This window comes from Aphelocoma coerulescens, chromosome 2 (genome assembly GCF_041296385.1).
Source record: "Aphelocoma coerulescens isolate FSJ_1873_10779 chromosome 2, UR_Acoe_1.0, whole genome shotgun sequence".
Taxonomy (NCBI): Eukaryota; Metazoa; Chordata; class Aves; order Passeriformes; family Corvidae; genus Aphelocoma; species Aphelocoma coerulescens.
Window position 1 is genome coordinate 150,352,653 of NC_091015.1, and position 13,387 is coordinate 150,366,039.

Below are 13,387 nucleotides of genomic sequence, written 5' to 3' on the forward strand. Positions count from 1 at the left end.
TGGCAAGAGGAACAAAAGGATTGTTACTTAATCAGGGGGAATAAATACTGAAGTTGAAAGGGAAGCAGGGAAAGGCCAAAAACTGGGGAATGAGCAGACTTTGCTCTTTAGTACCTAGGCACTTTTCTCATTTCCATGTTTGGAACAGCTCTCTGTGCCACAGAAACTGAACTGGTGGCTCACAATATGAAGCAATAATAAATTATTGCATGTAAGCTGCCCAGCAGGAAATTCTCTAGGGAAGCAGCAGTGAGAAAGGGAAGCATGTCTCCAGTGTCACCCTCATGCAAAAAGGCCATATGTGTATTTTTGAAAGCAGATTATGTTTAAATGTTTTTGTAAATTAATATCACAGTCATCACTGAACTGCCTTACAAAGTGCTGCAAACAAAAGTGCTAGAAAAGACCTCCAGAAGTCTGAAAAAAAGGCAAAATGGTTGTGGAAAAGCATAGCATAAAGGACTGCAGGAAAAATAATCTAATTTTCAGTATCACATACTTGAGAACTTTTAAACATGTTTCTTTGAATCAGTAACTCAAAGTAAAAATCAAACACAAAAACCAGTAAGGAACTATTTAAACAAAATATATTTTCTTATAACAAGAAACAAGAAGAATGAGAGAACTCATGTCATAGTAATACATACATATATACAAACAAATAATAGGAGCAATTACTTTCAGTAATTTAAACTAACTGTCTGGCCTCAATCTGTTGACTTGCTAAAATACGGAAAATTTATCTTTCTGTATCTATTTCTATTCAGGAATATATATTCCACTACATGTACTTATTTTGTGTAGCCTCCAAGGCTAGCTGGTTTATAAGGCAACCTGCTTCAATGCCCTAACACAGGAATTATTTACTGGAGTGCAAGAAGGTACAGTTCAGTAACAGTTGTACAACCTCTTCTTCTTGTCTGTGGCAAGCAAAATGGGTTGTGCATTCACATGGACCTAATAAGCCTGCCTAAAGCCTACTTGCTTTTTTTGACACACACTGTGAACTCAGTCCCAGCATCCACCAATAGCTGGGCCAACTGGCAAATAACCTCTGAGTTCAAGGGGAGTGTGAACAGGAGCAAGTGAGCAAGGAATGGCAACACTGGGATTCCTGCTGCAGCACCCACACCCCAGGCTTACAGTGCAGCCACTGTACATGAGCACATTTATTGTGCCACACATGCAAACGATGAGATTTAAATAAAATCTTCACTCCAGAAAAGAACAAGTTATGAAATAAGGATTGAACTTGAATAAGCATTGAAACAGACCTTGAAATTTTAAAGAAAAAGCAAAAACAAAGCTTCGACTCCTATTTTTGAAGACTGCGTTGGAGTGAGTCACAATCATTCATGAACAGAGATGCTACTGGTTTTCAATAGCTCATAGGACTATTTGGTCTAATTAAAAAGGTGATTTACAGTTAAGCCTTAGAAAAGAGGAACTGTTTGCTATGGGTATAAACCAAGTCTTCTGCCTCAAAAATTCTTTTGCTGAACCAATTATTAAATATACAAGTGCTTCCTGCAAAGCTGCATCTTGGGTACCAAAGCTTACCTGCATTCCCTGCCAAAATTCCTCCAGCTGGCATCCTAGAAAAGGCTGAAAGAGAGCTTGGGCATTGTTGTAAAGGTACCATATAAAAAGTTATCTTCATACAGAGAAATTTAAAAGCTGAGCTATTCAGAAATCGAAAGTAGAAGAGAAAGGATATCCCAGACTAAATTCCTTTTTAAAAGAAAAAATGTCAGAGAATGAGGAAATCAAGTTAGTGACTGTTGTCATACCTGCATCACAGTGAAAAATCCATCAAACCTAGCAACAACTGAACGAGTTTAAAAGAAAAGCTAAATACACTTATGGAGCTTAGCACAGGCTGACTTCAAACCAAGAACATGTACACCAAAACCAAGGATGGTGCCCCACCCAAAGTATCATATTTCTTACAGGGCAAACACTGTAACTGGAATGACCAAGGGCCCAGCAGCTGCTCTGCCACGGACCCATCCCGTGCTTGTTTGAGATGCTGTGGATCGCGTTCTCTGCCCAACTGACAAGGTAAGTGCACGCAGCCACTTGAAGCCAATGGTGCAACTTAGGAGAAAATCATGCATGACACGGGTGCTCAGTACTAGCTGAGCCAGAAAAAGCTGCTGGAGAGTTTTTTTCATCATTTGACACTGTATGAGTTCTGTGGCTAACAGCCAAGCCAGAGGAGAGAAGTGCTCCCATATCAGATGACACCCAGGACCCCAGATGCTCTAAGGTTTTAAGGAAGGGTTGTGCATGGTGAATGTAGATACAAAGGCTCAGCTTGCCTACACAGCATCCAGACAGCATCCATGTTCACTTGCCAGAAACAAAGAATATTAAAAACATATTTTGTCAGGAATATCACAGATATGACTAACACTCTCGCTGTGTTTCGTATGGACTTACAAAGCAAAACTGACATAAAGTCAACTGCAAATAATTGACCAACATGATCAAGTGAGGCTCTGATTCACTCAAACAAGACAAAGAGGGAGCTGATCATGCAAATTTAAAACCTATCACAGCCAGAACTAACAACTTCTTCAAAAGAAACTAAGCATCACAAAAACTGTCTCTTTTCTCTTGCCAAGAGATATTTTTTGGTGTTACCACCACGCTTGCAGCACTGCCATGGTTCCCAAAACTAGTAATACCTAAAAGATCTACCCTCATCTAGAGAGTAGGAACTCCAAGCCTTCACTTATGCACTGAGATCAGTGTAAGCACACAGAAAAATGGACAACATCAAAAGCTCTAGGGAATCAAGCAAAAAATACATATTTAATGGATGAGGGGAAAAAAAAATTCTATTGGGGTAAAAAGAATTTACAGATCATAACTACTTGGTGTCAATAATAATGGAATAAAGGTAAAGAACAAATTGACAAGAGAAGGGTAAAGAGGAAAGGAATTATTCCAGGGATGAATTTTTAATATCTGCTGCTTATCAAAAACATGTTTGGGCTTAAGGCTCAAAAGAAATTACAAAAAAGACATTTATCCAAATGCTCACAAACTTTTTCATACTGCTCCATTATTGTCCCCATCTGCTCTCGTCTTCCAAATGTACTACTTGCTATTTTTAAATACCTTTTTTGCACATGCTGCTTCTCAATTAAGCAGCACCAGGAGAGGCAGGTTAGGGGCTGTGGCCACTCCGCTCACCGCTCCACACCGCCATCCCCTCCCCAGAAACAGGAACTAGTAGCCACCTGCTGCCCCTGGGGAATCTCACTCTAAATTAGACAAACTATGATAAAGAAGGATCATAAGTGGAAGACAGTGAAGAGATGTCAGAGAATGAGGAAATCAAATCAGTGACTGTTGTCGTACCTGCATCACAGTGAAAAATCCATCAAACCTAGCAACAAATGAACCAGGTTCTGGGGTGCAGGACAGTGCCTTAGCTGATCCAAGGCTATGTAAGGTCTGAAGTCGCAGAGCAGCAAACCATGTAGTGTGTACCTGTATGGGTGCTGCAGGCAGCTTTAGAGACACAAAACTCTCACATGGGGGGAAGAAAAATCAAACTAAATCAATGCAGCATTCATGAAATAATAAAAGATGAATAAAAATAAATAAAAGAGATAAGCAGTAAGATGCAGGTTAAGAGACCAGAACTGCATGCTGGAATACCTCTGTGAAAGGTGCCTTAAAACTGTCAAGCCATGAGATCAGACACACCCAGAATAAATACAACGTGCTTCTGGGACTCAAAACAGCCTATGCAGTGCAGTGGGACAGCAAGGGTATACGACAGTGGCAGCTACGTGTTGAGTGGATCTGAAGAACAAAACAAAAACCCAAAAGATGTAAAAAATGTCAGTGATCAAGATGAAAGGCTTGTCAACACAAAAGGAAAAAAATCAGGATGAAAAGCAGCCATTTGGGAGAGATCATGAAAATAATGTATTTCTAGTAATACATTAGTAATCCAAAAGATTATATTTCTCCGGAACAGGCAAACTCAAGCAGGTAAGGTGGAGGGATTTAAAAGGCATGGGAAAAAGACTCCAGCATTCTTACAATCCTGTGATGTTTGTTTAACGCTCTGCATTGTTCATTAAACAATAACCAAATAGATCATTCCACTGAGCCTGAATTGCAAAATCTGGCAAAGCTAGACTCAAACATGGATATTGTGTTTCTCATCTAGGAAAACTTGTACACTGTGTTCAATACACTGTTTTTTTAGAAAGGAGCTAAAAAAGTAATAATAATAATAATCTGATCCACTGTAGTGAAGACCAAGATAAACATGAGCATTTCTGTCTATTCCCAGGAACACCTCTGGTAATTCAAAATACTTTATGAACTAAAAAAAGGAAGCTTAGGAAGTTGCTCTGATATTAACTATGGCAAAAAAAACTTGTTATAATTCAGATTTTTAGATGAATCACAGAATCATGGAAACATTTAGGTTGTAAAGACATCTAAGATCATTGAGTCCAACCATTAACCTAGCAGTTCCAATTCCACCACCGAGAATGTTATGCTTTCCAAAAACCTGACTATTGAAAACAAATTTCTCCACACCAAAAATACCTGTTAAATTACCACAGACATATAGAGTCCAATGGTGTTCATTATGTGACCCTCAATTTCGTTCTGCATGTGCATTAATGTCATTTACAGTGAAGAGTTTCACTGAATTAAAAAATTACTCACCACTAGTAGGCATCTGAGTCTTTCACTGCTAGTTGAGGCATTTAAATTGTGCCAACTCTACACAGGGCAAATATTTAACATAAAAAAAAATCTGTTTTCAAGTTGTCCCTCATGTAACATTTTGAAGAGCGAATGACATTTTTTGATCTACAGTTGGAGAGTAGTAATTTACATCTGATCAATCACCCATCCATTGCCCTCTCTGTAGAGAAGCCATCATGCCCAACTCATGTCTGGCGACACACTCATCAGGAGAAGCCTAAATTCTGAAATAAACAAAACTTATTTCAATATGACAGTGAAAACTTCACCTATGTATTCTGTTCCAATTCATGGAGACCATTGTCACAAAACCAAAAGGATCTGCAGTCTGATACCATTAATAGCAACTCCCCTGTTTTACCGACTTTTGATTTAAGGGCTTTTCAAAATGCCTCAATACCATGCTGCAGTTGTTAAGGCAAATCTTTCTCTTTAAAGCAATGCTTCTGCCGCAATAAAACCGCCAACTTTTTTAGCAGTGGATAGCAGAACTCGAAATGGAAACATCTGGTGTCGCTTACGGACACATATTAAAAGAACAGATACTAGATTTCCCTGGAAAAATCAATGGTTGCTCTTCTTCACCGGCAAAACGGATTGCTCATGCGGGCTCGATGGGAGCCCGACACACAGATGCTGCGGCTAGGATGACAGCGAAGCCTCGGGGGTGGCCGTGTGGGGCACACGGCGTTCCCCAGGGACACCGAGGCTGGGGGGGGGTCTCTCTGCGGTACCTGAGCAGAAGCTGTTGCTGCTGACAGTCCTGCCGGAGCCCGCGGAGGAACTGGGCGGGTTGAATTCCCGGCTTTCCTCTTCCGAAAAGGGAGATTCGGAAGCGGGAGATCCCTTCTGCTGCGGCCGAAGGACCAGGCGGGGGATGCGGCTGCGGGACACCTCCTTTTCCAGCTGCGTCCTCTGCTCCTGCTCCGGAAGGGACACCCCGTCAGGAACCTCTCGGATGTGCCCTCCTCCTTCCATCATCGAGGCAGGGGCAGGCAAATCCCGGCCCCTCCGCCCCCCCAGGGCGGGGGCAGGACGCGATTTGCCTGCCCCTGCTTCTCCTCGCTTCCCCGCCGCGCCGTCCGTCCCCGGCTCCTCACCTTGCCGCTCTCCCGCAGAGGCCCCATCGCTCCTCAGTCACGGCGCAGCCGGGAACAGGCACCTGGCATGGGCGGGAGGGATGCGCTGAGCGGCTCTGCGCTGCCGCTGCCGCTGCCGCTGCGGCGCTGGGGGTGGCGTTGCCCGGCCCGGCCCCGCCGCCGCTCCCCGCCCCGACACGTGGTGCCGCCGCAGCGCCCGCGGCCGCGCCCGCCCCGGGGCGCCGGGCAGGTGCGGGGCCGCGCCGCGCCCCTCGGCCCCGCTGCCGGGCAGCCCCCCCGTCTGACGGGGCTTGTCGGGCCCTGGCCGCGAAGGGCGGAGAGGAACGTCGACACAGGGAAACGGGCAGAGGGCAGATGGTGCCAGTACAAATACGATGGATGTATAGCTACACACCTAGCAAAATGCATCGTCAGATTTCTCTGCTTCTTAGTCATAGAATCATAGAGTGTTAAGGGTTTGGGAGGGGCCTTAAGGAGTATCTAGTCCTAACCTCCCCTGCCGTGGGCAGGGACACTTCCCACTAGACCAGGTTGCTCAAGTCCTTATCCAAGCTGGTCTTGAACGCGGGGCATCCACCATCTCCCTGTTCCAGTGTCTCACCAGCCTCACAGTAAAGAATTTCTTCCTATTATTTTTCAGTAACAGCTATTTATGGAACATGTAGAGAGATAAAAACTTACTTGATTCTCAGACATAAAAATGTACTAGATTCTCAGATGATACATTGCATAGTATATTTATTTATAGCATTTTCTCTCTTACCATTCATTGTGGTAATTGTTGTTGGCCCTCCTATTGATTAATGCACATGTGGTAACCTTGTTCATCTGCTCCCCAGAGAGGGTCTTCTTAAAAACAAGCATTAGCAGGACTGCAATCTGGGCTATAAACATATGTGCTCGATGGGTGAAAAGGGCGGCTTTTCCATAAAAATGATGATGAAATTCTCAATATGAAACTCATTTGAGGTTCCACATAGATGTCTGCTTATAGGACTTAATGAGCTTGCAGAAGTAGTACTTTCAGCAATCATATTTTTGGGCAAAGGTTCCCTTTGCATTTATGCTTCCTACTGTCCTGGTTTCAGCTGAGATATAGTTAATTTTCCCATGACACCTATAAAGGGCCCCAATTCCTGTTGGGAACTTCTGTTTGCTGTTAGACTGTAAATATTAAATACTGTCTCAAAAATAATTAAGATCAAATGTGCCTTTCATGTGTAGTGCAGAGAGCATAGCATCAGTTAACAGGAAAGGTGATGCATTCATCTAGGCCTTGAAGAGGAAAGAGGACACTGGCGAGTACTGACGCACTGATTGTTGTATATCCAAAGAGGCATAATTACTAATTTATTAACCTGGCATCAGAATTAGATCCATTACTTATGTAGAGCTCCAAGCTATGCTCTGCCAAAAAGATACCATCCTTCCCTGGCAGTGACAAGACATCTATTATTCAGGGAAGTGAGATAGTTACAGCTAAACAAAATGCTTAAAATTCCTGTAATAAAAATTCTGTGCCTATAAAATATCTTCTAAGCACTGGCATCTACCTTCCTGCCACAAAAAAGTAGGAAGAATTCTAGACCTTTCCCTACTGCTCCAAGACTGTTTCCATGGAAAATTGCAAATCATATATTTTAATCACACAAATTTGCTCTTCCATTCAATAGAGATCAGGGCACCTGAGACCATGGGCTTCTCCTGCAAGCCACCCGTGGCACATGTGGGGTGGAAATTTCCCGTGTACATTTGCAAAGCTGTTGTACCAGTAGTAAGAGTAAGAAGAAGCTGTGCAGCAGCACTGCCATTGCCATAGTAACTCAGCTCCAGAGCTGCTGCTGATGATTCAATTGTCGGAGCCTGTTTTATCTTTTTCCATTTCAAGCTCAAATTTTTGCCTTGCTAAGAAACAAGATATGAGAAGTAGAGTCTTCAGGCTGCCTACGGATTCATAATGGGATGTGATTCCCTTTGATCTTCTCTCCTCTTGGCATAGAGATTTAGAGCCTTATCATAAATCATAAAACAATCATTAACTTTCAAGCAAACATTTCTTTTCCCTTATAGTCATGTATATCTTATAAATATTGAGGAATTAAGTCACTTTGCAGTAATTGAGGAATTAATTCACTTTTAAGTTACTTATTAAAATATTTTTACTTTGCACTAGTTAATCATCAATACTGGGTAGAACACATATTTGATATGAACATATAATATCACTCTTATTCCTCTCTTATGTCTTTTACAAACCAGCAGAATTTCTGCATTACCTATAAAACTAATTTTATAACCAGTGTGTAACTGAAAAAATCTGTGTTTGCTGGGAAGAAAAAATGTTGTACATTCATAAGGGCCTCAGAAAACCTTCAGAACACAGTGTCTTCTTAGCCTTTCCTTGCTGTACTCCCTCCTGAAAAATAGCAGCTCTCCAGGAAGCTGCAGAGGGCTGCAGATTCAGCAGAAGCTCTTGGACTCCAGGAGCTGCCAGGGGAAGCTGGGCATTGTGCCAGGCCCTGGGGTTAGACCTCATGCTTTCCTGAACGGGGAGCAAGGTATATGAAACAGTTTTTATTCCAGGCTTTGCTACCAAGTTCTTCACTCTGGTAGAGTGCTCTTCCAGAAAAAAGTTGCAAGGGAGAGCAGATGGGGTGAAATATAAAGGATCACAGAGTATGTTTTGCTGCTGCCTCTGAATCTTCTCAGTGGGAGGGGGAATGGGATTCTAGTGCAGCAGAGTTTTGCTGGCCAGCAGTTAGCTGTGTCCACTAGCACAGTCACAACTCATTGCATTGACACTTCCACATCTAAACTGCTGAGAGAAGAGCTTCACCTGATATTTTTGCAAAGCTTTCTGTGAAATTTGTTTTTCTGAAGTTTATTTGTTCCATCTGATGGCACATCGTTTTTAGACATCTGCAAATGCTGTTTTCCAGTTTGCTGTCTTGCAGTGTAGTAGTTTTGCTCATGAGCTGTCAGAAAAACAGCAGGAGAGCAGTACAGTAAAAGTCTCCATGTCCTAATTAAGTACCCAAATACCTCAGTTCAGAACTGGGCACTTCAGAAGAACAAGCAAAAACCATAACATACTCAGGAGAGAATCGCCTAGAGCTCAGCAGTGTGTACAAGAGTAAGTTTGCACCATCCCACACGAGTGGTTTATTCATGCTGCCGGCAGAGACCAAGTCTCAATTGCAACCTTCTCTGTGCTACCACCTTGAATGTTTCTTTCTGTTTCCATGAATTTTCCTTCTTTTCTCTGAAAAGAAGCCTTCCAGCAAGAAGGTTTCAACTCCTCACTTTTCTTTTGACCAGTCCTTCAGAATGGAAGTGAGCAGGACTTGTAGGGAGTCAGAGACAGTAGTCATCCTAGGTGGCAAAAGGAGTGGAATGTCTTTTTTTTTTTTTTTTTATGTATAATAATTAAAAGGCTGAACAAGGATTCCTGCCTTATGTGAATTCTAACTCAACAGTCACCTCACACACCTTTGCTATTTTAATGCTGTCATCATTTGGTAGTTGTACATACTTGGAAAATTTTACTTTTTGGAGAAGTGAATGCTTCCACACTCAGATTATCACCCAAAGAATGCTGGTCCAAAACCAGGCTGGCTCATTGCTCAGAGCAGGACTGTTTCAAATTTTTATAATACTGAAAGTGCTTGTGCATATTGGGGATGGAAACCGAAGACACATTTTGTGATCTTATGTTCATTAAGGTTAGATGGCTTTCTCGCAAAGTTATTTTGAAGTTGAGAATTTTGGTGCCTAAATCTGTCTAGATTCAATTTCAAGGGTCTGAGGGTCTTTTTTATGTTTTGGCACTGGGCTTTCGCAGGATGACAAAGTGCAGGCAATACCTTCACTGGCCATAGACCATGTTTTGGTTTTGAATTACATCACCCTCTGAGGTCAGTGATGAATGAGGCAGAGGGCAGAGCTGGGCCCTCTAATCCCAATACTATATGATTTCATTAATGCAGGCACATAGCTGATAATGCTTCTGTTCATGACTTAAGAGAGCATCTGTACTTTGCCAGCTGAGACAAGTTTGCTTATCAAATATGGTGATCCTGTTTTTCTATTCAGATAGAAATAATATCAGCAGATCTCACTCAAATGTTTCACAGATGCTAAAAAGAAGACCAGCTGGAGCTAACCATTTTCATAGCAGTAGTTTACATTAGAGGTCTGCAGAGAATTGTCTGGAAAAATTCTCTTATCATCTTTCAGAAATACTGGAAAATGAGAGAAAGATGAGAAGACTATGAATATCATTATAATATAGAGAAAGCAGAAAAAGGGAAGGATTGCTTCATGTTGGTCTTGGGCAAAATAATAGAACAATTAATTTGGGACTCTGACAACACAAATCATCAGTCAAAAATATAAGTAATAGGTATCAGGACATCTTTATAGGAAGCAAATCTTGTAAGAAAGACTCATTGGAGTGAATAGTAACATTTTGAAACTAACAGCCAAATTCAAAGAAAAAACGTCTGGGACAAATAATAAAGCTCTGCCAACAGGAGGGGAAACTGTTTTGGAAAGCAAATTTGAGAAAAAATACTTTGGGCCCTTAGTAGCCAATGTCTCAGTATGAGTTCTTAGACTTAGACTGTGGTTAAGAGAACTAATGCAGAAGAAGTGGAATATTTAGCTGAAATAGGGGAGAGATCTTGCCTGTACACAGCGTAAGATGTCTGCTGGAACAGTGTGTTCAGTGCTAGTGGGAAAGAGTTCAAGGGAAATACTATTTTCTGCAAGACATTTATCTAATCTGACTTCTGATAAGAGTTGTGTGATCTGTTTGTACTAGACAGATCCTTGTCAGTATTACTCAGTGAAATGCAAGCCAGAAAGCAACCTGAAGCGCAACACACCTTCAGATGTTTGTGAAGCAGCCTATATATGTAGAAAGGACTTGGGCTGACTTGTCTAACTTCAGGCATCTGAAGTTACTGTGTGAAATTATGAGATATAGAGAGGCAGAGTCATGGCAAGCAGGCATATGTGCCTGTGCCCACACTGGGGATGGAGGTGCAAGGGAGAATCTGTGGCCAGCAACTGCCACAATTTAAGTTTCTCTCCCCAGGGGTCCCAGAGCTCTGCCAAAACTCATGACAGCTCTGCATCCAAACAATTTGGGAAGTATGTGAAATTTGGGTTAAAGTGTAGGTTTGATCTGCTTTTAAAATAATGTAAACACATTTAAAAAATCTAGCTAGAAACAATTACCATTACTTACTGTAACAGGCACTGCCATCAAAGTCTGTTAGTTTGAGATGTGCGGTCTACGTGGCACAGAAATATTCTATGTTTTAGACTTCAGCTGTGCCTGAGCTGTAACAGAACAAAATCTGGTATTGCTCTATAGGTCCAATTTTTCTAATTCATAAGATGGTTGTACATAGCAGGACATGTATTTTGATAATGGTCCAGTGTAAAAGATTAGGAGTGGCCTTGTTATGATTCCTAAAATCCAACCATCTAAGCTCAATAATGGTATCCTTCTGCAACATATGGCTTTTTTATGTAATGTGAATTCTATACAGATTTGCAGTAGAGCTTGGGATGTGGTGAGGTCCTGAAAAAGAGGATGGTGTGCAGCTATTTCTGGTAGATGAGTCCTGGTGTAATCTTCAGCCTTAATTGGTTTAGGTTTTGGTACGATATTGCTGAAACCTGAATACTCAAGGGAAACAGATTGGTCAGAAGTAGACACACACACAATGGCTCTTACCTTGTTTTGAAAGGTTTTCTGCTTTGGAGCAAGTGTTCACTTTTATCTTCTCTCAGTGGTATCACCCAAGCATTATTTAAGCTGGAGGATATAGACATGGTGGATCTGAGAGACTTTTTTTATATTAAGTCAGAATAAGTGAGAAAGTAAATAGTGGTGGTATTCAGCAGTTTAATAATTTCTGAATGCTGCATCTCCCAGGGTTATCAAGGAAATCATTTTAGTATCTTTCTTTATTTTCCTCAGTACCTTATGTATGATTATATAATATATAGCACTTGCATCACAGAGTGGACAGAAAAAGTATTTGATTGGGAATCTGAAGTGCTACTTCAAGAGGCATAGTTGATATTTTTAGTTCTATCTGGAAACAAGTGTAATTTGTGAAAGGAGTTTTTTGACCTCAAAACAGGTGTCTAAGAAGTGTCTGCTCATTTAACTTGCAGACCTAACTGGATTTTTATGATCTGATGAATAAAACATTTATTTCTCATCTACTTTTATTCTGTTCTTAGCATGCAGGTAGAGTCTGTTTTGAATGCTCTTCATTGTGGGAAAGGCAAAGGATGCAGTAAGATGTGTATATTCAGAAAGTTTCCCAGGAATTGAAGCACACTCGTGCAGAGCTCTTAAGGTGAGCTCAAAATTAGTTGAAGATATTTAATATGTTTAAAAGTGTGAACTCTCACTGACCTGGTGTCTAAGATGGTTCTTAAGAGCTCTCCGCCTTGAACCAAAGTAATGCGTTGCCAATTACCACATGCTTCTGGCAAAATGTAATGATTGGAACCAGTACAAATTTCATCAGCTTATGGGAACACTCACACAGGAGCGAAAGGCCAAATGAGATACCATGATGGTGTAGAAGGAGATGGCATCTAGAATGTCCCCACAGGCTCCACTGTACAAGCCAGAAAGCACTGCACGTGTTGTAGCCGAGTGAGATGTGATACAGGAGGTGACAATCAGTTCTAAGTCCCTGGGAGGCAAACAAAAGGCAATGGGGAAAGGATATCAAGGGTGCAGATGTGATCTGAGACACTGCTGGTCAAATAATAATATGATTTACCATGCTCCTTATATGAAGCACGAATCCATTTAAACTGCAACTGAAATAAGAAAACCAGCATAAACAGTACATAATTGCCAATGTCAGTAGCTGTCCAGCTTCAGGGAAGAGCAGAAACTGTATTAGCAGAGCATTGTAATTTGAGCTCAGGATAACTGAATTGAATTTAACCATATTTCAAAGGTAACAGCAATGAAGAATGGTCAAAGCAGAGGCTTTTTACCTCGGTCCTTTTAAATGGCAAAAATATGAACAATATTTACCCCCTCCCACCACCACCAAGTAGACCTTAAAAACTAAGAATCTTGCAAAGTCTTGTATCCTAATCTTCTTATTAAACACTCTATTAGTCCTTCTGGGGTTGCTTTAATAACAAGATTTGGGATATGTATACATTTTTGAGTATTGAGGTTCAGTATTGAACAAGTAACTTAAATATGTGTATTCATCTTGAAAACTTGAAGAGCTCAGAAGAGAAACCAGAAACATGCTTTCTATTTATTCAACTGATGTTATAGTATTTATATTTTGATCTTATTCTTAGAACCTCGTCTTGCTTCTGTCAACTTCATAGTATTGGTGTATATAAGCCAAGGAGCGTAACACAGTTACTCTCATCCTCCTGCCCTTGTTCTTTTCTGTCTTTACTGATATTCTTGGATAGATACTTACCCAGTAGTGTTGTCCATGTAGGCACCCTCTGAGAAGGTTTGGAGGTTGAATTGT

General features: G+C 41.3%; 1 protein-coding gene across 2 annotated transcripts in view; it reads right to left on the bottom strand.

Annotated features, from left to right (window-relative positions):
- SYBU (syntabulin) overlaps positions 1 to 5,934 on the bottom strand; it is a 39,976-nt gene extending 34,042 nt beyond the window's left edge. For both annotated transcript variants that reach the window (XM_069006034.1, XM_069006037.1), the window contains exons 1-2: positions 5,847 to 5,934; positions 5,481 to 5,667 (exon numbers count right to left, since the gene is read on the bottom strand). In XM_069006034.1, coding sequence (XP_068862135.1) covers positions 5,481 to 5,667; positions 5,847 to 5,873 — 214 coding nt within the window. In that variant the 5' untranslated portion in view covers positions 5,874 to 5,934. The remainder of the gene's footprint in view (positions 1 to 5,480; positions 5,668 to 5,846) is intronic.
- Between the last annotated feature and the right edge of the window lie 7,453 nt (positions 5,935 to 13,387).